Source organism: Heterocephalus glaber, unplaced genomic scaffold (genome assembly GCF_053883595.1).
Source record: "Heterocephalus glaber isolate CG9 unplaced genomic scaffold, H.glaber_assembly_v1.0 deba00000122, whole genome shotgun sequence".
NCBI classification, from domain to species: domain Eukaryota; kingdom Metazoa; phylum Chordata; class Mammalia; order Rodentia; family Bathyergidae; genus Heterocephalus; species Heterocephalus glaber.
The window spans coordinates 5,020,040-5,043,684 of record NW_028258138.1 but is presented as its reverse complement, the minus strand read 5'-3'; the positions used below and the strand labels follow the sequence as shown (position 1 = coordinate 5,043,684).

At 47.7% G+C, this 23,645-nt stretch overlaps 1 protein-coding gene across 6 annotated transcripts in view; it reads left to right on the top strand.

Moving 5' to 3' along the window:
- Hlcs (holocarboxylase synthetase) overlaps nucleotides 1-23,645 on the top strand; it is a 187,109-nt gene that overhangs the window by 60,371 nt on the left and 103,093 nt on the right. For all 6 annotated transcript variants that reach the window (XM_021256277.2, XM_087212054.1, XM_087212067.1 and 3 more), the window contains one exon: nucleotides 3,882-4,153. In XM_021256277.2, the coding sequence (XP_021111936.2) occupies nucleotides 3,882-4,153 (272 nt within the window). The remainder of the gene's footprint in view (nucleotides 1-3,881; nucleotides 4,154-23,645) is intronic.

Sequence of the window (23,645 nt, the reverse complement as noted above, 5' to 3'; positions counted from 1 at the left end):
GGGGGAGGCTGTCATTTGCCAGGGGCCTTCTTGCTGCAGCTCATTGCAGAAGGGTAAAGCAGGGAGACAAAGGCAGACACACAGCCAGAAAGGGTCAGACTCCTCTTTCTGTGAGGAATCCTGAAAGTGGCACTAACAAGTTCCCTCAGAGCTGGCACCTCCTGAAGGCCCCGATGAGGATCACAGCAGCCTAGCAGTGAGCTCTGGGATCCTTCAGTCCTCAGCAAGCTTTTGAAGGGGGTGTGGCCCCGAGGACACCTTGATTTTGGACTTGCAGCCTCCAACACAAAAGTAAATTCCTGCTACCCCCCCCCCCCCCCCCGGCGTGGCCCTTGTTACCAGATCCCCAGGAAATTGATCCAACTCCTCGGCATCCTTCTCACTTCCTCTCCATTGCTCCCTAATCACCCCATTCTCCCTCTTGGCCTGCATGATCACGTGTAGTCTGATGGTCCCCGAATTTAACCCACAGTGTGGGGCTCTTCCTGCACAGTGGCCTAGCACCCTGTCCCCCGCATGCATGCACGCATTGGATTCTGGAGCGTGTCACTCTCAGCGAGCCCAGAGCTGGCAGCGACGGTGCTCCCCAGAGCTGCCATTCCACTGCATTCCTGCTGCTCACTCTGTCCTTCTAGGTGGCTGGGCCTGAAACTGTGTGGGCTCATTTTGAGCCCCTTTCTCTTAATATCTGAATACTAGTGCATCTCACAGCCCCTCCTTCCGAGCAGGCTGGGATTCCCACCTTCACAGTGTCTGCTGTCACGCTGCCAGGGGTGTGACTGTACCCGCCTCTCTCTAGTCCTGTCACACAGCAGTCAGAGGGGCTGCTGTGGATGGAGCCAGGTCTCCCCCAGGGGCTCCCCTGCTCCCACCTGGAAGCCCCCTATTCCCCATGGCTTTGCAGGCTCTCCCCACGTGACCCCACTGCCTCTCTGCTCTCTCTCGAGTAACCATAAATGACAGAATTGCAGTTGTCTGTCATGTAAAGGGGATGTGTTCCAAGAAATGAGTTGTTAGGCAGTTCTGGGATGTGGAAACACAAGCAAGTGTCTCCCCGCATACCGAGCTGGCTGAGCTCGCCTGTGTGCAAGTCTCCATGATTCCCGTCTTTCCACGACCGACGCCTGCCCAGCAAGACCTGTCTGCCCGACCCTCTGCACCTCTCTCTTCTTTGCTTGTTTCCTTAGCACTGCTCACTGTCTGCCATGCTGCGCATTGGTTTTTCTATTACACGACTCACACCAGAGGGTCAGCCCTCTGAGGACAGGGACTTAGGCCTTGCCCAGTGCCGCATCCTCAGGGTGACATGAAGGCCTGCCAGGTAGCAGCCATCCGGCCGCGTTTATGGAATGGATTGCCAAATGAGTAGGTTACTACTATGTTTCAGTTGAGTTTATTATTTTATAGTAGCTTATGTTTGTTTTACTTTTTAGAAAGCCTCTTAATTATGCCCATTCCCAAATGCAGAGAAGAATAGAAAATAGCATAACACATACCTCAGATACCTGTCATTTCTGCTTCATCATTATTAACATGTGATCTACTTACTCCCATCTGTTTTGGAGGTAAATTACAGATACCGTGCTATTCACATTTCTAAAACTTAAGGCTGTTTTCTGGTGTGCTTAATGGCTGTGGAAGGCCCATGATAGGAGTGGTAAAAAGAATTTACCAAGGACAGAAAAGTGCAGAAGGAAATTTATTGATGCGAACACCATGAGGGACAGTAGGACATTTGGGAGAGGGCCACACTGGAGCGTGGAGGGGTGCTTTTCATGGTGGGGAGGGGGCAGGTCTTGGGTCTGCCTTGGCAGCCATGTCCTTGGTTATGAAGAGCAACTGAGCACAAAGTGTCCCTGTGCTGGGGAAGTTTCTGTCTGGATGTCCCTCAAAGCCTCACGTGCTCATAGGAGGGGCCTTGGGGAGGTAATTGAACCACAGGGTGTGATATTCATCAGTGGATTAGCCAGCTGACGAGTTTAGAGCTACATGGGGGTGGAGCCTGATCAGAGGGGGCAGGTCATGGGGGGCGTGGCCTGGAAGGCCCCTCTGTCTCTCTCCTGTTCCTCCCTTGATCTCTGTCTCTGCATCCCGCTGCTGTGAGCTAGTTCTCCTTGGCCAGGTCCCACTGCCATGTCTCCCTACCTCGGAGCCAGCCTAGACTGGATTGAAACCATTACAGACTGTGAGCCAAAATAGACTTCTCCTTGCTAAAGGAGAAAGGAAGAAAGTAGCTAAGAGAGTTCTCCTTGTCCTGCTGTCCCCAGTTGTCCACATTTTCCTGTATCATCACAGTACCCTGTCACACCTATTGAAACTGACAGTATTCCATTCATATTCAGATTTCCTGGCTGTCTAAAGTGTCTTTTCCAGCTAGTTCATTCAAAGCAGAATCCAGCAAGGAACCACTCGTTGTATATCTTGGGGTCATTCAAGTCCCCCCAGTCTAGACGCCCCCTCTTCACACACTGCACCCTCCCCCATGACACTGGCTGTTGAAGACACCCGGCTTCTGCAATACATCGCATTTCTTTCTTCTGAAATCGTGTAGTCTGTTTTCTGCAAACTAGAAGTGAGTTGCAAAGGCTGATTAGGTTGAATTAAATTTCATCTTTGAAGTGGCTTCTCTGTAGCAGGGGAACTTTGGGGCCGAGGTTCACAGATGAGTTTTTCTTTGAGGGACCTGGCATTTCCAAAGGATGCCCCTAGAGCCTGCATCTGTGTTGTGCAGTCCTTCCCGGACAATGACCCTTTAACCCCCAGATCTGGAGAAGCCACCCTAGATGGGGGCCTCTGGGGGCCTCTGGGGACTGGGGTGGGGAAGGGGCACCCTTGAGATTTGAGGGTGGAAGAGAGTCCTGCCTGGGTCAGCCAGTGTCTGTTCTAGGTTCTGCCTCGCCATTCTTGGGTTCAGGTTTGGGACAAACAGGAAGCAGCTTTGGGTTCACCATTATTTCCTCTGTGGGGAAATTCATTTCTGCCTGGTTGAGGACTGGGAGAGGAAGCGATGGTCCTCTAGAGGCGTGGATTGGATGCTCTAGTACCTTAGTGCTTCGTGTACTGTGACTTCTTCCACTTAGGGCTTAAGTTTGTTTATTCATTTCACAGATAGGATAATGAATTTCCTTGTGAGGCTGAAGTATAAAGACACAAGTATTTTGTAAGATGCACAGAGGCCTAGAGAGTTACTCATGACCTCTGGAGCTGGAGGGACTTCAGAGACATAATTAGGAGAGGAAGTGTACTAACGAGCTGTCCTTACTTCCTTGGATCCTGATTTCTGAACTTTATTTTTATAGTGGACTTAGTGTTTTAGCCCATTTTCTGTTGCTGTACCTGAATACTTGGGACTAGGTAATTTATAAAGAAAAGAAACTTTCTTATAGTTCTGAAGCCTGGGAAGCCAAGATGGAGGGCCCACATCTGGTGGCAGCCTTCTGGCTGATTGGGACTCTGTCCACAGACAGCACAGGGACTCCCGGGAGATGGCCACCTGGCTTTTACAGCAGGCCCACTCTTGTGACACTGAACCTGCATCCTCAGTAACCCAGTAATCCACTCATGAGGACAGACCCTGCTCCACCTTGTCCCCTCCCAAAGCTCCCAGCTCCAAATGCCATTAACATCTGAATTTGGGGGTTAAGTCTCTGGCATTTGAATTCTGGGGAGAAGCATTCAGACCGTAGCACTCAGTATATTTATTACCATCTGGCCAAGTAGTTTAGATGTACAGAGTATGTCAGTCAGCTTTTACTGGTCATGAATTAGGAAGTACTTATATTACCCAGATGGGATTTTTTGGAACAGCTACCGTCATCTAAAGAAATGCCAAATTAAAGTCTTCATTTCTTTCTTTCTTTTTTTTTTTTTTTTTGACACAGGAAATCCGGGATCCACTTATGCAGTGGCTTGGGAGACATGTGGATGCAGAAGGAGTAATAAAATCCAGAAAGCTCTCCCTTAAGTTTGTTTCATCGTATACACCGGAAGGGGAAATCTCCCCGTCTTCTATACCCGTGGTCACTGACACAGAGGCCTTCTCCTCAGAACATTTTAACCTAGAGCTCTATCGACAGAATCTGCAGACCAAGCACCTTGGGAAAATAATCCTGTTTGCTGAAGTGACCTCCACGACAATGAGTCTTCTGGATGGGTGAGTCCAGCGTGGCCTTGAGCACCTTCTCAGTAACTGCTGACAGGGGTGGGTGGAGTGGAACATAATGCATTTCAGCAAACCTGCTAGGAGGTGCCTGTCATCCTGTCCTCCAGCAGCTACAGCCCAAGCTGGCTTCAAGCTCCTGATGATCCTCCTGCCTCAGCCTTCCCAGTGCTGGGATTACAGGCGCGCACCACTATGCCCAGTAGATCTCTGTGTTTTTTGCTGTGTCTCCCTTCCCTCCCTCGCCCTTCAGTCAGGCCTTTCTGAGAGTCCTTGGGAAAGAGAGCATTATGAAAACTGTTTAACAGGTGGCATTATTGCTCAGGTTACTGCTTTAGTTTTGTGCTGTTAAAATCAGTATTAAGTGCTTAATTTAGGAAGTTTTGCAGAGACACTAAAATGGCAGTTGAGAGACTAGGTTAAATGAAATACATTGTATTTTAAAAACTGTTCTGGTGTGTTTACACTGAGTACATTTTTTCAAGCACTCTGTGATCCCATTTGGATATTCGAAATTTACTTTTATTGCAAGTTTCCCTTCTTTTTCATTCTGTTCTATAGGTGAAGGTTCCCCAGTTTGTCAGTGTCAATAAATGCATTTTAGTTTAAAAATTGGAGTTATATAGGGAGGAAATAAGAAAAATGTCTTCCTTCAACATAGGACCAAAATTTAAGGCATGTAAGATTCCTCAAGAATAACTGGATCTGTAGTTTGTAGGTGTTTACCCATGAGACTCTGTGTGATTAGACAGATACATAATTTGTGTGTGGAATTTTTTTTGCCTTTGTTCTTTATTTCTGGAATGTAATATGTTGATCTAACTGGGTAGATAACAGGCCAGGCATGGCCGAACACACCTGTAATCCCAGCATTTGGGAGGCTGAGGCAGGAGGATCACTGTGAGTTTGAGGCCAGCCTGAGCTACATAGTGAGACCCTGTCTCAACAAACAAACAAACATATACACCAAAGTGGTAGATAATTTTAACATGTTCTTGGGGTTCGCACCCAGGGTCAGCAGAGCAGCAGCATCAGTGTGTGGAGTCTGGGAGAGTTGGCGGAGGCGGGGCAGGGTGAGGAGGGCACCAGGTTAATGACCAGCTCTTGGGTATGGAGTTGATTTGTGTTGTCATAGGCAGTCACTCTGCAGAGAGAGAAGCCTGTTCTCATGTGTGGAAGGACCACGACATGCTTGTGGTGCACCCTGCAGTAATCTTGTTCTCTCTGCGACAGGCTCTCTGCTGTGTTGTTTAGCCTGGTCCTCAGCACACTGTGTAGCCAGGCTGGCCTTGAACTCGTTCGTGGCAGTCCTCCTGCCTCAGCTTCTTGAGGGCAGGGTCACAGGCGTGCGTCCCCAAGCCTGGCTCAGGATCCTCTTTTACTCAGGAGAAGGCCGTGTCCCATGTGAAAAGGCACACAGTATTTAACGAAAGATGTTGGAGGACGACGTGTGCCTGAGCTGGGGTCAGGTAGCGCATTGCCAGGAGGGCGCCAGGATCCTGCCAAGGCTTCTGTTCGATTAGGTGTCGAGTTTTATCCTGCTGTCCAAACTGTGTTTTATGACCACACACACACGTGCGCGCGTGCATGCGCGCGCACACACACACACATCTCCTGTGTAAATGCTTCAGTACTCTTGAATATCAGTAAGTTCTTTCTTCATATTAAGCTTAAAAACAAAAATTCTGCCCCAAGCAACTTGCTGCGTGTGACAGATACTGAAGCTGTGGAGCCAAGCTTGTCACTACTGGAGGCAGAACCTTCCATAGGATTAAGAGTTTTTATTTTTATAAAAGAGAAAAATATTTTGCCTTCCCCAGGGCATTCCAGCCTCGTTTCTCTTCTTATTTGGTCCCTGCAGAGTGCAGAGAGAGCTGGCTTTGATTATTAACTGTTGCCCCTCCGCTGACGGCAGGGCAGGTACAAAGGAGTGGTTGCAGCCTGGGCTGTAATCGTCCTCAGTCAGCTCCTTCCTTATGCGCTGAGGCTGTTACTCACAGAAGCCCTCAGAGTCAGCGAGCCTGACAAGAAGTTCCTGGGGCCATGGCTGTTGAGGATCATGAGATAAGTGCAACACACAGGCGGTTATGTGTCAGGAATACCAGCAGAATGATTTCCACCCCCAGTGCCCTGTCTGCTCCTACCCGAGGCAGCCTTGGAAACACTCGTGTGTGTGGCTCTGTGCTCCAGAAGCATTCTCCTCCAGACACTGCAGCTCTCTGCTTTCCCTGCACGCGCTAATCTCTGCATGCCAGTCTGTGTTCTGTGGCTGTCACTGGGCAGAGTCAAACGCTGCCATCACAGCAGCACAGAGGCTGCTAGTTACGGGATTTGCTGCATGGGGAGTGGTTCCTGTTTCTGAATATTCATAAAGATGGACGGCGCTTTTCTCCATGTGTACCTCTCTGACGGGCCAGCCAGTGTGGCTGGGTTCATGCCCTGCTTACTTCTCTTCATATGTATTGCTTCTGTGGCATTTCAGCAGCTCTTTCCTAATGGGTTGAAAGAAAAGTAAAGTTAAATTAGATACAGACTTTTATTATAAGACTCTTAAACTTTTTTCCTCTGTAAACCTTTTCTGTATCTTGGATCATGTATTAGCTAGAAACGGAGTTCTGTTCCTGGGGAGAAGTACATAGTGAGGACCTTTGGAAGTTCGTGCTCCAGTTCCAAATGCCCATGCATGCCTTCCTACCCCTCCATAGAACACTCTTACCCCTTCATCGTGGCATGTTGGCCACGTACTCCTTCCCCTTGATCCTGTTCAGAGTCTGGAGATGTATAGCCGTCTCTCTAAGGGCTGGATGTAGCAATCTGTTAAACAGATGAGCTCAATAGAGCACTTGCCCAACGTGTGGAAAGCCCTGCGTTTGTTTCCGGCAAAAAACCCCAGCTGAGCTCTGTGCCCCAGCACACCCACATACCACGAGTCCACAGTAGAAATAGAGCCCATCGATCCCCAGGTTCCTGCACTGGGAATCAGGAAGTTCCCCGGTGCCATCTTAGGGCCCAGCTCCACACCCCAGGAGAACCCCTGGCTTTGGGTCTATGGGATGGGTTATGGCTGTGTCTTCCGGGAGGGTCTCCCCTGTACTACATCTGAGATGGACACTGGAGAAACTGGGGCTTCTGACACACTTTCTGGGAGAGTTTGGGTCTGGACATTGTTCTGAGGACAGAAGAGTCACGGCATGCTAGACCAGCCTATGGCTTCTGTGGAGATAACTCCTCCAGAACTTTACTATGCTTCTAGTCAGTTGGCCTCTGATTGGTTCCAAGTGAGGAACAATCAAAGATATTATGTACAACAGATTTTAAGCCTAAAATCTCTGGTCTTTTTATGCCCTTAATACTCTTCTCTCCCTGCGTACTAGTGGCTCCCTTAGGCTGAAGGGATCAGTGTGCTTGGGTGGAGCCAGGCACTGGACCTCAGCCTGGGCACAGGCTCTGGGCTCTCTGGTGACATCTGTCTCTCTCGTGCAGAGGCTGCAGGACAGCCCTGGCAGTTCCAACTTAGACTGCCAGTCACAGACAGAGAACTCATCAGATCTGTCTTCTTTCTCACCTTTTTCAGATGGGATAGCTCTAGTTGGACATTTGTCTCATCCAGCTTTACCAAGAGTGTTGGAGAAGACCTGAAAACACTGATATTTTGATTTTTCAGAGCCATTTCTTGCAGTTATACAGCTTTTAACAGATACCTGGTCTATGGAAGGCCTGTGCTCATCAAATGCTCTTCTGCTGCGTGACAGTGGCCAGTGGTCACCTCATGGGACTTGTGCTCTTCCCGCTTGCCCCATTCCCAGCCCCTTCGCATCAGCCTGCACTCTCAGGCCCTGTTTCTGGTGGCGCACACAAGCTCTAAGACTTAGCACACCCCATTTAGTTACCTGTGTCAAGGGTTGGGGCTCTGTCAGTTAGGATTAGGTTCAGCTGCAGGAGATATCCCCAAATAAAAGCGGCTTAAACATGAAGCATATTTCTCCTGTGGCTGAGGGAGGCCGAGGTGTGTATGGGGGATAGTGTGCTGCCCTGCGGTGCCAAGGACCCTGTTGAGTCATTCTGCAGCCATAGGATATGGTAACCCAGGCATGGATGTTCCCATCATAGCCAGTAAGCAGGCTGTGCTCATGCCGGAGGTTGCGATGACCTCTTTGTTCACAGCCTTGGCCTCGACCTGACCTGCATACAGAAAAAGGCTAGGAAAGAAAAGTGTTCTTTATATGTGGCATCCACAAGTCCAGCTGAAAACTGGGCTTCTGTCACTACAGTGCAGTGAGAGTAGGCACCAGAGACAGTTTAGGGTCTTTGTCATGGGCAGGGACTTCTAGTTTTTCAGACTCCTAAGAAAAACAGCTGGGGACCTGTAAAGCAGTGTGTGCACTATCCTCGCCCCAGGGCCCGTACGATTCAGAGTCAGAAGTGAAGATAATTTTTTGACGTGTCACGCTCGTTTTGATTTACTGGTCACTCCACGTCATCAGAGGCATTTTTCTCATGTTGTTGTAAATCAAGGAGGATTTGAAAGTTTCTCATCTGACAAATATTTTGGCGAAGATCATACTTTCTCCTTTGATTACAAATCTAGCTCATTCACCATGGTGCTGGGGTCGTTGTTGAACGCTTTCATTTGGAGTCTGAGTAGGACCAGCAGACAGGTCTTGAAGCCATGTTCCATAGCCTCCTTATCCTTCTGCCCCCACTGTGGACTTGGAAGCCACGTTGGTGATTCAGGAAGGGGAGCAGCAGAGAGAAATTGGGGAGTTGATTGCTGGTATCCAAGTCAAGGCAGTGGAAGGGTTTGCGGTTTCCTCCTCTGAAAGTAAAACCCAGGTCAGTGGGGGCTGTCCCTACAGTGGTCTGACTTGGCTGTGCCCTCCAGTTCCTTGGGGAGAAGAGGTCCTTCTGTCCTTTATCCCCTGCCCCTGTCACTTTCTCTGATGTGTCTTCCTGGCCACGAAATGCTTTTCTCACTCTGTCCTCAGAGTAGCGTCCTCTGGACACGAAGCTCCGTGTGGTGAGGGCTTCGTTGCACTCGAGAGCCCTTTGTTTTTCTTTCTGCACCGCTTCCTGGCAGGCTTCCCCGTGTCCAGTGAGTGCAGCTGGTCGGCTGGTCTCGGGCTTGGCCAGTGAGCTCTCGGCTGCGCTCTGTGGTCACGTCCTGCAGCTACAGTGGCCAGCAGATGTGAGCGCTCGGTGACAGTGGGGTCCAGGCTTGGATGCAAGCCCCCTCTGCCCGGTGTGCGGGAGGAGATATGTGATGATGGGCCCTGTGCCGTGGGGACAGCACCAGCCCAGACCGTGGGTAACTGAGTCATTGTTATTTTTGGAATAATCTTGTGAGTTGTAATCTTTCTTTTGATCGACTTATGGCAAGCCTCTGTCAGATACCGAAATGACTTCCATGTGAAGCAAGTGTTTGTACTGATTCCCTTTGCACACTTGTCCAGTGGCCAAGACCTGGCTATTTTTTTGTTTGCAAAGAATAACTTAGGTTTCCTCATTAAATAACGTTATTTCATCATCACTGTTTAAGTCCCTTGATTTTTCAGGCCCAAGTTTGCCTTTGGTACTTCACAGCATAACCCAGGCACTGTGATATGGCCCGGAGAGGAGGCAGTGGATAAGGTCCCGTCCTTGCCTTGTGATACATCCGCAGAAGCACATCCTGGTGTGTGGTGTGGCTCCTCACGTTGTACACCCTGTGATTGGGCTAGAAGTGGGCATAGCAGGAGACGTGATAGAGCGAGAGAGGCAGGGGGGTCACTGGGTCTTTTTGGTGCCGTTAGCATGTGCTAAGTGTTGTCGCTGATGTCATAAGCTCAGTCTAGAGGGGAAAATGCTGGAACCATGACTTCACCTCCAACCAGCTCTGGGACCTTGGCAAGATCCCCAGTTTGCCTTCTTGGCCCCAGCTGTGGGGTCCAGGGATTGACCAATAGGTGCTTCCCGGGCACCATCAGCTGCACCCCTCTGCCCGCCATGCCTGCATCAGAGCTCCCTGCAGCCAGTCTTGCCCCTCACGCTGACCCAGCACTGAGGTTCTGTGGCCCAGGCTCATGTTAGTTGAAGAGACATCGTATGGGACACGGTCAGCTCTCCACAAGCAGAGGGAAAAGGAAATCCAGTCCCTTGAGACCGCCTTTAGCATTTGTTCACTGGGGAAATCGAGTTGGGAGAGTGGCGCCATCCTCTGGGAAAGAGTATTTTGATTTCAGACTTCGAGGCCAACCCCAGCTCTTGAACCCAGTGCCGGTGTACCTTGCCTGTCCAAAACGTCTCCCTTTTCTCCTCTTCGGCTTCTGCTCTGTGAACTCACTCCACTCCACGCCCCTCCCCTGGAGTCCGGGCCTGAGAGGACAGAAATTGGGCTGGAACTAATTTAATGGCTCAGTGACCTCACAGTAGAGAAACAGCCGGATCCTAATAGGGGTCTTTGTCTACATTTCCACCCTGGCTGGTAGCATGCCAGTCAAGAGTCAGGCCTGAGACACAGGTGGAAGTGATTAGCGCTGTCATAAAGTTTGAAAAATTGATTCTGGAGGCGAAGTGAATAGATTGGACTTGACAGTGTTGTCCTAAAGATTCTAAGGGAAAATTCTGTAGTTTAATTTGAAATCCCTTGATTATTCATTAGCTTTCCAGATGGCTTTTGTTGATGTTTTACATATTAATGCCGGTATTGTGTTATTGGTGTACTATTAATGTGCACACAGGTAACGAGCAAAGAATAAACATGTTGGTAAGTGCCCCAAATTAATGGGATATTAGTGCAATTGTGAAATAAAGGGTTTTGAAGAAGTTGATTGCTTTGGAGTAATTAGCATGGTTTTTTTTATGGGCCAATTTTGTACTTTGAAAGTGAAAATGATTGGAGAGTTTTTCGTTTGTTTTAATGTTTACTTCTAAATTAAAGGTTAGAATATAATTCCAGCCTTTGACTCTGGCAGCAGCCATGACTGAAGGGTGCATCCGGCCAGCGCTCCATGAGATTTATTTTCTTGTTCCAATTCAACACCTGAACGAGTTAACCTTTCACACGCCAAGCTCCTGAAGATGAATTATTTCTTTGCCTCTACTTTAATATTTAGTGTTCTGGCTTTTTACATTTGTAACTGATTTTTTTAAAGTAGGGTAAACTTACTGTGGTATTTACCATTTTACGATGGGTACAGTGTGTTCTGCCTAGATGACATTTCCGTTAGAACTGAACAATCAGTTTCTTTCAGGACGTTGATCTCTGGGTTGGCTTTGCTGTGGCAGAGTACCGCCTGCGGGATGGCTGGTAACAACAGGAATCCATATTATCCTCACTGGAGGACGGGCATTCAAGGTCAGGCTGCCAACAGGGGTGAGTTCTGGTGTGGCCTGCTTCCGGTTTGCAGACTGCTGACTCTTGTCTGCTCAAGTGCTGGAAAGAAAGTGGGAGCACCCTGAGAGTCCCTCGATGAGGGCACTGATCCCATCACAAGGCCTGCACCCTCAGAACCTGATGGCCTCCTCGGTCCATCACGTGGCGGGTGAGGATTTCACATGTGAATGGAAGGGGGACTCAAACCTTCTGTCCATTGCAGTTGGACACTGTTTACAGGCCAACCGGAAACACTGATCCCAGACTTTATTGTCCAGAAGAGTGCAGAAGAACATAGCCAAGAGTGCAGGCACTCCGTCTCCCTCAGGGGGAGGCGAGCTGCCCGCCGGCAGGATTCTGCTCAGACCGCAGTTGCAGCTCTCTCCAGCCCGCAGTAAAATCTGTGGAGATCCTTCAGGGTGGCAGCCTTCATCTCTTCAGGGAACAGGGACTTTTGTGGTAAAAGCACTGGGAGATGTTGCTTCCTGCCCCTGGCTCTCCCATTGTGGTCCCTCAGGATGGACTGCCTTGCCTTGCCTTGCCCTCAGGGATTGGGTCTTGGGATATGGTCCTGCTGCCCGGGGATGGAATTCCAGTTCTGCCGAGGACTAGGCCATTACCTCAGGCAAGCCGGCCACCTTTCATACCTCATTTCCTTATCTGTGTGATGTACTTGGTGATAATCCGCCTTTTCGTGTTTTGAAGTTCAGTCACCCATCTGTGCAGTTTCTCTTGAGCATCAGTTGTATGCAGAGCCCTGTGCAGGGCTTGGAAGCCAGTGGGGAAAGCAAGAGATGTGGTGCTGCCCAAGGACCCCCACTCGGGTGGGATGCACTGAAATACATCTGCAGAGCTCTTGGTACATAGCTCATCTTTGTGGAACTTTCATTCCTGTTTAAACTCACCTATGCAGGTTTGTTTATCCGCGTGTGTGTGTGTGTGTGTGTGTGTGTGTGTGTGTGTGTGTGTGTGTTTGGTATTGGGGATTGAATTTAGCCCCTTCCCACTGAGCTATATCCCCAGCCATTTTATAAGTTTTTGAGACAGTCTTGCTAAGTTGCTAAGCTGCCCAGACTGGGCTCTAGCTTGCAGCCCCCTGCCTCAGCCTCCCAGTGCTGGGATGACAGGCGCGCACCACTGTGGCCAGCTCTTTTCTCTTTTTGATCTTCGACTGTGAATCTGCGAATAACCATGAAACAAATTGGCATGGTGTGCAGTTGGGATCATAACAGGCATCTTCTCAGAGTGGGGTTTCTGTTGGAGATCTTGACAGTTTTTCCTCATCTTACTAGAAACATTATGGTTCATTCCTACTTATTATTTTGCCAAAAATGTGTTCTTTTAGTTCAGCTTTTTTTTGCAAGATAAGAAAAAATCATGCTGTGTTTTCCTTAAAATGTGTGGGCAAGTTCTATTTTTCATTAAACTCTGTCTTTGCTTAAATCATAACACTTTATCATTGTCACATGTAATTCACAGTCAGCTGCAGACAACCAAACCTCCAGCCGTTGGGAAGTCTCCGGAGCCCCTCAGGTTCGTGCTGACGTTACCCACGTCAGCCTGAGACCCCTAACCCATGCCTCTCAGAAATGCATGTGCTCCACATAGCTGGTTTCTCTTGGAGCCCTTTAAATATCTCTGTAGAGTCGCCTGCTCATTATACTATATTTGCTACTCATTTTGTCAAATGCCACTGTTATACTTAGACAAGCAATAGAAGAACACTAAAGTTACTAAAGTGAGATTTGGGTTGGAAAAGGCAGTCGACTGAGACTGCAGGGGCACTTTCTTTCCTGTAGCTCAGGTTTATCTTGGAGAAGAGGCAGGAGTGCTGATTGGAGTTCCCTAGAGAGGGGAGCCCGAGTGCGGCTGGGAGGCTTTCAGGGTCCACATGCAGTTGGGCCGCAGCGTCCTTGACCTGGTGCACCACGGGAGCTTGCTGGAGGTCTGGCTTGCACTGGGCACGACGGCCAGGGTCCCAGAGCAGCAGGGTCCTTGAGGCTTCGTTGGCTGCTGGCCTAGGGTGCAAGCCTAGGGGCCAACGCGGTAAGAAATGTACAATAAACAAAACAGCGTCTTCAAAAGTTGGCATGTTGGTTAATGGGAGCTGCCAATTCAAGACTTTAGACAGTCGTGGAATTTAGTGCTCGGGTTGGTCCTGCGTCACACTTGCCTGTACACATGTGGTGTGGGGACAAGAGGCCGAGCATGGGCTACACAGAGTGTGGTGTGTAAAACTCCTAAACCTATGAAAAACCCGGCAAAAACTGTGTTGAGTAATCAAGCAGGTCTTTTTCTCCTTCGTACTAAGCCTTCTTCTCCCCCAGTTCCACCTCTCCCCTGACTTTGCTTTATGATTTATTTAGGACTTCCATTTTTCTTTCGAGTCAAGCCCTTGTCTGCCTCAGAGGCGTGAGCTGATTTGCTCCCGCTGCCCCTGTGCAGTCTTTGACATGCCGGCCGCTTGGCTGGCGCGCCCGGGGCTCTGAAATCCTTTTGTTTCTGCTTTGTGTTCTGGAGAGAAGAGGTCGGGTTTCTGCATGAAGGGCATTCCGTCACTTGGAGATCCCACGCGCCACATTTTTTCTCCATTGCACAAGGAGTCATTCATCATTTTCATTTTTTGCTTGGCGCTCCCACAAGAGTATTCAAATTAGTGAGAAGGGGAGTGATGAAGTCATTGCCGCAGAGAGGGATTTTCTCAGGATGTGGACAGGGAAGGGACGGGAGGAGAGGGAGGGATGACCACAAGGTCCCCGTGCATCCAGCAGCCACCTGGATGCTAATGTAGTTTTCACCGTGTAAAGCTGGACAGTGCCCCGTTTACCGCAACATGAAACTGCATGGTAGGGTGGCAACGTAAACCACAGGAGACCATGGCTTGTCACTGTATCTTGTGTCATTTTGATATCTCTGAGCCTCTTTCCTTGTCTGTAAGATGGGCACAAGGGTTGTATGAGGTCTGTGGCTTACTTTTTTCTTGATATAATAAAACTCCTTTTCAAGGGAAGTAGTGTCCAGGGCTCACAGCACCAGTGGGCCGGGAGCGTCCTCAGAGCCCTACTTCTGGGACACCCGGCCCTGCTGACGGAAGCCGGTTCTTTTATTGTAACGAACGATTGGCCTTCTTTTTGTACCCTGCCCTGTTCCAAACGGATCTGGGCAGTGAGGAAGTCCTTTCTGCCCCCTGAGGGGGTGTCCAATCCAGATGCAACGGGCTCGCTTCCCGCCTGAGGTGTCCCGGGGCATTCCACATCCTTCCGAGTTCCTAGTTTGGTGAGTAATTGTCACTCCCTCCAGGAGCCGAGGGAGGTCTGACTGGGTTCCGTGTCCCGCTGAGTGGGCGGGTGGTGCTCGGGGTGCTCGTCCAGGCGGGGTGGGAGACGTGGTGGTGGGCGTCTCCGGGGGAGTTAGGTGACATCCGAGAGAAGAACATGCGCTGGAGTGCGTGGCTTCCGGGCCAGAGGCTCCGGAAGGTGGCTGTGGGAGATGCCCGCTTAGGACTTGCCGGGGACAGGGATGGGACGCGGAGTTTGGGCAGGGATAGAGGAGTCTTGGTAAGGTCTTGCCTAACGTTTCAGACTGAACTTTCAGGAAAGCCAGCCTGGCTCGTGGGTGTCTTGAGAAGAGAACTCGGTGGAGTCAGCGTGGGGCTCACACGTGCTTGGGACGGAAGTGTGGAGTTTGGACTGAGGATGTGGTTGAGCTGTGCATTCCTGGTTTTTTTTTTTTTTGTCTTTTCCTGGATACTGGGACTGAACCCAGGACCTTGCACTGTGCTACATCCCCATCATTTTTTAAAGTTTTCAGATTTTGAGACAAGGTCTTGCTTAGTTGCCCAAGGCTGACTATCTATTTGCAATCCTCCTGCCTCAGCCTCACAGGTAGCTGGGATTACAGGCATGAAGCACCATGCCCAGCTTCCTGTTGTTTTTAATCCTTTTCCCTTATTTTCAGTATTCTTCCTATCTTTTGAAAGTAACCCATGGCATCTCCTCTAAATTTAACAAAATGAAATATAATTTGATTATTTTTATCACTCTGTGATATCCAAGAGGATAATATAAGAAACTCAGATGTCGCAAACCAGGGTTCCGAGACTCTGGTGTCAGGGTTCTCTTAGAAGAATTTGCTGTTGTTCAGAAGCAGCGTTAAAACACCTTTTGACCTTTTCTCTTAGGGTTTATCCCCTTGCCTTCGCCTCCCTTCCCTTTAATGCAAAGTTGCCACGCCTTCAGGGAGCTTTTCCTCCTGGTAAATGGAGGTTACAGGCAGTTTCTAATTTGCACTGCCCATGCCTGGAAAGCTGTCAGGGAACAGAGTCGAGTTTCCCAGTGCAGTGTGGTCATGATTAGAAATGAAGGGCGGGGGGCTGACATCTCCTGACCCTGAACCAGACAGTTTCTCCCAGAATGCTCATCCTGTGTGACATCGGACAGGCCAGTCACCACTGCTGCCAGGATATGGCCAGGTCTGATGCCCCAGTTCTGAGCCACTTCTTACCATTCATTCAGCGAACAAATACGTGTAGAACTTGTGTTATCCCATGAGTCAGCCCCAACCAGCCACCTTATAGGAACTCTGTCTTCCAGAATAGATGGAGACTGACCGTGAATCCAAGTAGAAAAAGTTTAATCTTTTTCCAAATGATAGTTGAGATATTTGTTCATTGGTTTACACTATGTTGGAGGGAGTTACTGTGGCCTCCCTTCTGCTTATATTGTTTTTCTCTGTAAACTTCTCTAGTATTAAACCTTTTTTCCCTCTTTCCTGTGTTGGAGATCAAAGCCTTTGGCCTGAAGAGCCTGAAACCTTGATATATACCAGTCAGGTATGTAAAACCACACGTGTTCTGGAAATACTTTTCTGTTTTCTTATAAATTATAGAGAACTTAGAAACATAGCGATATATAATAGGCTATCAGACTAATCACCCATAGAGAGTCACGTTAATCTTCTGGTATGTTTCCTGCTGGTCTTTTTCCTCCCTCACAACTGCAGATCGGCCTGGTGTTATACATGAAATAAGCGTTTCCCCCATGCAGTCAGGTGTGTGCTGAAGACAGTGTTTTATTGTGTCCAGATCGTCTGGCCATAGTTTCTTTAAGCAATCCCCTGTCAATGCATTCCTGTCATTGCCAGTATTTTTCTATTACAAATAATAAGCATTTTCTTTTTGAGCCACCAGTTCTCTGTAATTCTTTAGCAATTCTGTTATAATTTTTCTTTCCTAAGCTGGGTGCGGTGGTGCATACCTGTAATCCCAGCACTCTGAGAGGCTGAGGCAGAAGGATTGCAAGTTTGAGCCAAGGCTGGACAACTTCATGACTTACTGAGACCCTGTGTCAAGGTATAAAGGGCTGGGTTCATAGCCCAGGGTGAAGGCCCTGGGTTTGATCACCAGAGCCATACACTCATAAGCACACAAATCTTTCATTTCTAGAGATAATTGTTAGTTTATAAAACAAGAGCAGACATTGATAGACGTTGAGCAGGATAGTGTTACTAATTGTTGTTTTTAATATTTTGTGTTATTTCATCATTATTATATAATTATTTCACATGATGCCATCTTTTTGTCTCTAGATAATAGTAGCTAACATTAAAGTTGTGTTTACTGCATGGCAGGGCCTGTGCTAAATGCCTTGTGTGCATCTCCCTACACAGTCTTTACCAGAGCCCACAAGGCAGGCATCATGTGGGCTCCCTTCTGAGAGACGAGGAAGCTGTGGTTTGGAGAGTTTAACTGACCTGGGTAGGGCCACATAAACAGCACGTGGCACAAGCAGCCTTAATTCTTAGTCCCTCATTCTGCATCGCCCCCGACGGAGGCTTTGCTAGATTCTGACATGCGACGTCCTCACACCTCCAGTGCCTGCATGTATGAGACAACCCCAGCCAAAATGGTTGAACTTAGGAGTTTTCAATTTTCCAGTGGGTTTATTAGGACCAAACCCTGCTGTAAACTGAGGAGCATCCATAACCTCATTACAAAAGAAACTCCGGTTGGGTGATGTGCTTGGCAGTGCTCTTATCTTTCTTTAAAAATTTAATTTAATGAGAAGTGGTAGAAAGAGCTATAATGGGAGTCTTGAGTTGGAGTCCCGGCTCTTGGGCTGGCTGTGGGACAGGTTCCTTGTCGGTGCCTCTGTCCACTGTCTCTGAATGTGGCCAGTGATACTTATTTTGATGGGCTGTGGTCTGCAGTAGATGCAGCGCTAGGCATGAAAGTGCCAGTGCAGCCCCCGTAATAGTGCTTGTTAATTAAACCTGTAATCGTAGCACTCTAGAAGGCCGAGGCAAGAAGGTCTTTAAGCTTGAGCCTAGCCTATGGAATTTAGTGGCATAGTGAGGTCCTGCCTCAACATTGAAAAGTTTTTAAAAGGTCTGGGGATGTAGCTTAGTGTGAAGGCCCTGGGTTCAATCCCTTGTACTTAAAACAAAACAAAAAAGTGGTTTCTTTCTTTGCTGAAGTGTCAACTGGATAGAATTTCTCTAGTTAGTACAATTTCTTTTGGAAGTTAGAACTGCGTGTTTCTTTTAACTTCTGTCTAGCTCACAGTAACCAACCCTTTAAAGATCAGTGATAGTGAATAATTATATTGTTCTTATGCTCTCAAGTTCTGTGAACTTGAAAATAGAACAATAACAATTTTCTAATCTGAAAAAGAGAAAAATATTTAAAAAATAAACAGAGCCTCAGGGACCTACGAGATGCTATCAAAATCTCTAATATATGTGCAATTGGAATTCCAGAAGGAGAAGAGAGACAAAATAATATTTGAAGAAATAATGGCCAGATGTTCCCCAGTTTGGCAAAAGACATAAATTTGCAGGTTCAAAAAGATCAGCAAACCGAAGCAGGATAAATATGATGAAAATACACCTAGACACATTACATTCAAGCTGCTGGAGATTCAAGATAAAAGGAAACCACCAAACCAATCTGAGGAAAACAGTATTTCACATACAGAGATTTCTCATTAGAAATCATAGAGGTCAGAAGGAAATGGAGCAATTTTAAAAGAACGCAGAGAAAATAAACTTAACCTAGAATTATATAATGAAACCTAATGCAGTGTGTTTTAGTGTTGAAGGAAAAATACATTTTCAGGTAATACACTAGCCTGGTGCTGGTCTGCTGGAGAGCAATCCCAAAGCAAGTTCCAAAGGGTAGGGGTAACACACCAATGGAAAGAGGGCAGCCTCAGGAGGAAGACTGAGTACATTTAAAATACCTCTCCCTCATCAGATTTCTTTAAAATGTGTGTGTGTCTGTGTAAAGCAAAATTTATAACATCATTCTGTGTAGTAGTCAATGTGATGTGTGTTGATGTGATGCAAATGATAGCTCTAGCATAATGGACAGTGAGCGGAAGCCAGACTCAACCCCGAGGTGCAGACATGGAGCAGCTGCCATTCCCAGACCTCGTCGGTGGGTACATGAAGTGGCCCCACCGATATGGAAAAAGAATGTAGCAGTTCTTTGATAAAAGTGCACATATACTTCCCTATGACTCAATAAACCCACTCCTACTAGGCTTTTTACTCAAGATAAAAGAGATGTGCGCACCATGGCTCATAGCCAAAGCTGGAAACGACTCCCGGATCCATAGCAGATGTGCAGCAGGAATGCTGGTCAGCAGTGAGAAGCAACACTACACGCAGCATCTTGCTCGAACCCGAAGGCCTTCTCCGAGTGAGGGGGAACCCTTCCATGGGCGGCTGGACCGCATGACTCCATTTTGGAAGCTCTAGAACAGGCAGATCTAGGCTGTGGTGGTTGGAAATCAAAAATGGTTGTCTCTGGATATGGGAGAGGGGGCCAACTAGACGAGGCATGAGGAACATTCTGAATGATACTAAATCCCTTCTTTTGCTAGGGCTTTTGCTAACACAGGCATACACATTTGTCCAAGTCCAGTAAATATTAGGGTATCACTGCAGGTCAATCTGCAGTTTGTGTTGGAATGCAAAATGCAGTAAGGTGAATTGGTGGGTGGCTAGCCAGACTGATACTCACTACAGCAATATTCAATTAATGGTAGGAAATGACGGGTAGAAGCTAGGTGGTGGGTACGTGGGTGATGGGTGTCCGTGCCCCCATATCAGCCTTGATGTAATTAATGTGTCGGTGTTTTCATGATGAGAAAATAGCCAGCGTAGTGCGTTTGAAGTAAACCGTTACAGAACTTGGATTTATGCAAACCGTTTTGGCACCTGCCTTGTACATGCAGTGAAGACTGACTCATGAAGAGATCCTGTGTCTCCTGTGCTTGTACTTTTTCTTCCCTTGTCTTCTTTCTTTTACTTAAACACGCAGAAGTTTCTGTCTGTTCTTGGACACAGCAGCTGAAATTATATGAAGAGTATAAAATCAAAACTGAAGTGTTGCTTTTGGTGACTCACTAGATTACTCACTCCTGGGGTACTGGGTATCCTGAGTGCTACAATTTAAAACAAAAGTCACAGTCTGTATTCTCATTCTCTGAAGTCCCATGGGCCTCATTTCTCTTTATTTATGCCCCTAGCGAAAATATTTTAAAAATCTAAATTTGTATGCACATAAAGTTTTCATTTCTCACACCTCATATCACGCAGCCCCCGTCAAGGCCTTTACAAGGGTGTGTGGAATATGAGGCTCCCTGCCGGGCGCACGGCTGGTCTCGGGGTCGCTGTAAAATGTTCTGCCCCGTGTTAAAGAGAGGAGATATAATTAGCAGTGCTCTCCTTCTTGAAAGTATTCTCATTAATGCATATTCTGATGGAATTTTACTTCATAATTGCCCAAAAGGCTCTCTCCAAGGCCCTGGTAGGTGGCAGGGTGAGGGCACAGGTGGCAGTAGATGCATATTTTCCTCCTCCATGCCAATTTCTAAACCCTCTGCCCATGCCCTTTGGCCCTGGTACCGGGCCTTTGCAGAGTTAGGAGCCCTTTCTCCTTTTCCTGCCTGCTGTTGGTATAGCTAGCTCATTATTTGATTGAAGCTTTGTCCCTGTGAACTGGTCCTTAAGATACTTTTCCTCATATGATGTTTTTGTCTTGATGACCCCTCCCCTCTTTTTGAGACAGGGTCCCAGTATGTAGTTCAGGCTGGCCTTGAATTCTCAGCATCCTACCTCAGCCTCCTGAGTGCTGGGATTACAGGTGTAAGCCACCATACCCAGCTTTTGATGACTCCCTGAATAAGACTTCCCGCTTCCTTGTAGAAAAATCTATAACTGTGACTCTTTAACAGTGTGATTCCTCTGGTGGAGGGCTGAGCTGAAAATCCTTCTGTCTCCAAATTTAGTGAGTTCGCCAATAACTGATGCAAATTAGGACCTAAGGAGAATGCCTCTTTCAACTTATCTGTTATCTAGTTTTTAAACTAATAATTAACTTTGATATGCACTGGGTGTGGTGGCACATGACTGTAATTCCAGCTACTTGGGAGGCTGAGGCAGGAGGATCTAAAGTTAGAAGTCAGCTTGGGCAACTTAATGAGACTCTTTATCGTAATAAAAGGGGGGCGGCTGGTGATGTTGCTCAGTGGTAGAGTGCTTGCCTATCATGTGCTAGGCCCTCATTCAATCCCCAGTACTGCAGAAGAAAAAAAAATTATTATATGAGAAGATGTTTTTAAGAAGTGGGAAGAAAAATGTGCTCATCTATAATGAAAATCATGTGGGTAATAACATAAAAATAAGGAGGTAAGGTGCCCAGCCAGGAGCTGAGACTGTGCACCAGGCCTGCTGCAGGGACCCGGTGTGTAGCGGGGAAGCCTGAGGCCACAGGGGAGCAAGGCCGGGGCCCAGCTCGGGCTGCAGGGCTGGGTCCCCCACGTGGCTGCTCCTACCCGCACTGAGGGGCAGAGCCCAGAGCACCAGTCCGCTGACAGCCCTCAGGATCCATTTCTGAAGTCTTTTAAATGAAAACACGTGCCCTGGTGTGGAATTCATTTGAAAGTCATGGCAAACAACTTTTCAGATTCTTTGCAGTGGGAGGCTGCAGAACTGGAGTTCACAGGTTTTATTTTAAAGGTGGTTTTCTCCAGCTCATTCGTGTTCCCACTCCCACAAGGTCCTGAAGCTGCATTCTAGGGTTTCCCCAAAGTGAGAGTTCCCCGACTGTTAAAAAAAAGACCTTAGGTGGGGAGGACTCTGTCCTTGTGTTTTCAATAAGGCTTTGGATTAGATCCCTCAGGTCCAGCTAATGTTGTGGAGTCTGTGGTTTCAACCCAGCTGTTATAAACACAGGCTTGAGGACATCAGTCCATTTGAAATGAAGGATTAAATGAAGTAAGGGTATGGAATCTGAAAGACAGTTTCTTACAGAGAAGATAACCCAGTAGGACTAAAGGAAAAGAACTTTTAAAAAAAAACCTCTGAATATCACAAAACCTCTTAAATATGTCTTCTCACAGTGCTTTTTAAATTCAGACATTTTGAAAACAATGTAGGGTGCAACAGGCCATCCTTAGGAAAGAATGAGATTTGAAAATCTGGCAGATCGCGAATGAGATGGCTGAAAGAAATGCATCTAAAACTAAACATCTTTTCCTTTATGAACTGATTCAGGTCATTTTTTAAAAGGTTGTAATTTTCCCTTAGAATCTTGCATGGTGCATGCCTGTAATCCCAGCACTCTAGGAAGTCAAGGCCGGAGGAGCTCAAGTTTGAGCTGAGCCCAGGCAATGTAGTAATTCAGCAAGACCCTGTCTTTAAAAAAAAAGAAGGCTGGCTGTGTAGCTCAGCGAGTAGGCCGTGGGTCCAGGTGCCACTGCTAAATCAGGCCATCAGACAATTAAATCCTCCAGCTGAGACTTGAACCTGGGGAGGTGGAGGTCAGACACAGCCTAGCCAGTGTCTTGATTTTTCATTGGAAGAAGCTGCACCTGGGAGAGAGGAAGGACTGCTTTGGGCCTCCTGATTCTTGGTAGCCAGAGCCGGGGCATCCTGGGCCCTTCACCTGCCTCCTGGCCAAGCCCAGGGCTCTCTCCTGGACCAAAAGATGCTGGCTGCTCACAGCTTTTGGGGAGCCTGAAATGGAGGCATGTTGCCTATGGTAGCCTGGAAGGGAACAAGTTCTTTGGCTGTGCCAGCAACCAAGGGTTTGTACCCTCTTCTAGATTGCGAATGGTGGTCAGATGGTCTTTTGCTTCCCTTTTTTCCATTTCAGTTTTTATTTTGGTAGTCATTTTCTTTATACTTTGTGGGAAAAGTTCAGTGAACTGGAATTACATCAGAATGTATGAAGAATTTAGAGGAAAATGGAATTGGTTCTCAAAATCATTAAATCTGTAGGTTGTTAGCAGCTTTCAGTTTCACAATACATGAATATAGCCGGGCATGGTGGTCTGCACCTGCAATCCCAGCACTTGGGAGGCTGAGGCAGGAGGATCGCCAGCCTGAGCTACATAGCGAGATCCTGTCTCAAAAAATGAATTAAAAAAAGTTTAAATCATGAATATATTTTCCTTTCATAAAAATTACCACTAATACAGCAGACCCTTGACTTACGAACTCAGTTTGTGAGGGCTGGTTATAAGTCAAGATGGTCAGTTGAAGGCTCAACCTTCAAAGTCACTTCCTGTATAATTTTAGGCCACGCTTTCTTCCAGGCAGATCTCAGTGCAGGATTTCTCAGTTAACCCCGTACAGGAGAGGATATTGTCATGTTCCTTCCAGAGCTCGTTAAGGGTTAAATCTGTATCTGAGACCATCTGGAAGCACAAGTGGCTGGCATTCGGGTTGTAACTCAAGACTTTGGTTGTAAGTTTAGAACTAAAATTCCGGTCATAACCCAAGTTGTTCACATGTCAGGCTGGTCGTAACTTGAGGGTCCGCTGTATTAGGGTTCACACTCTAATGCTGTTTATCTCCTTTTCCCCACCCTCCCACCCTCATCCTCAAGACTATTCCCTCCAGTTTTATATGAAGTCTGCACGTTACTGTGTGTTTTCACTTGGGGTGAAAGACTCAGTTGCTGTAGCCAGAGACCCAGGCTGGCATTTACTCCTGCTTCCCTCATGGCCCACACACGGTCTTGGTCGTTGGGCTGCTGGGTTCCAGGCAGCCTTTGGGGCCCAGGCCCAGTGGCCAGTGGTCTTAACGTGTGGCTTCCTGGGTCAGTGTGGTCACTGCTCTTCCAGC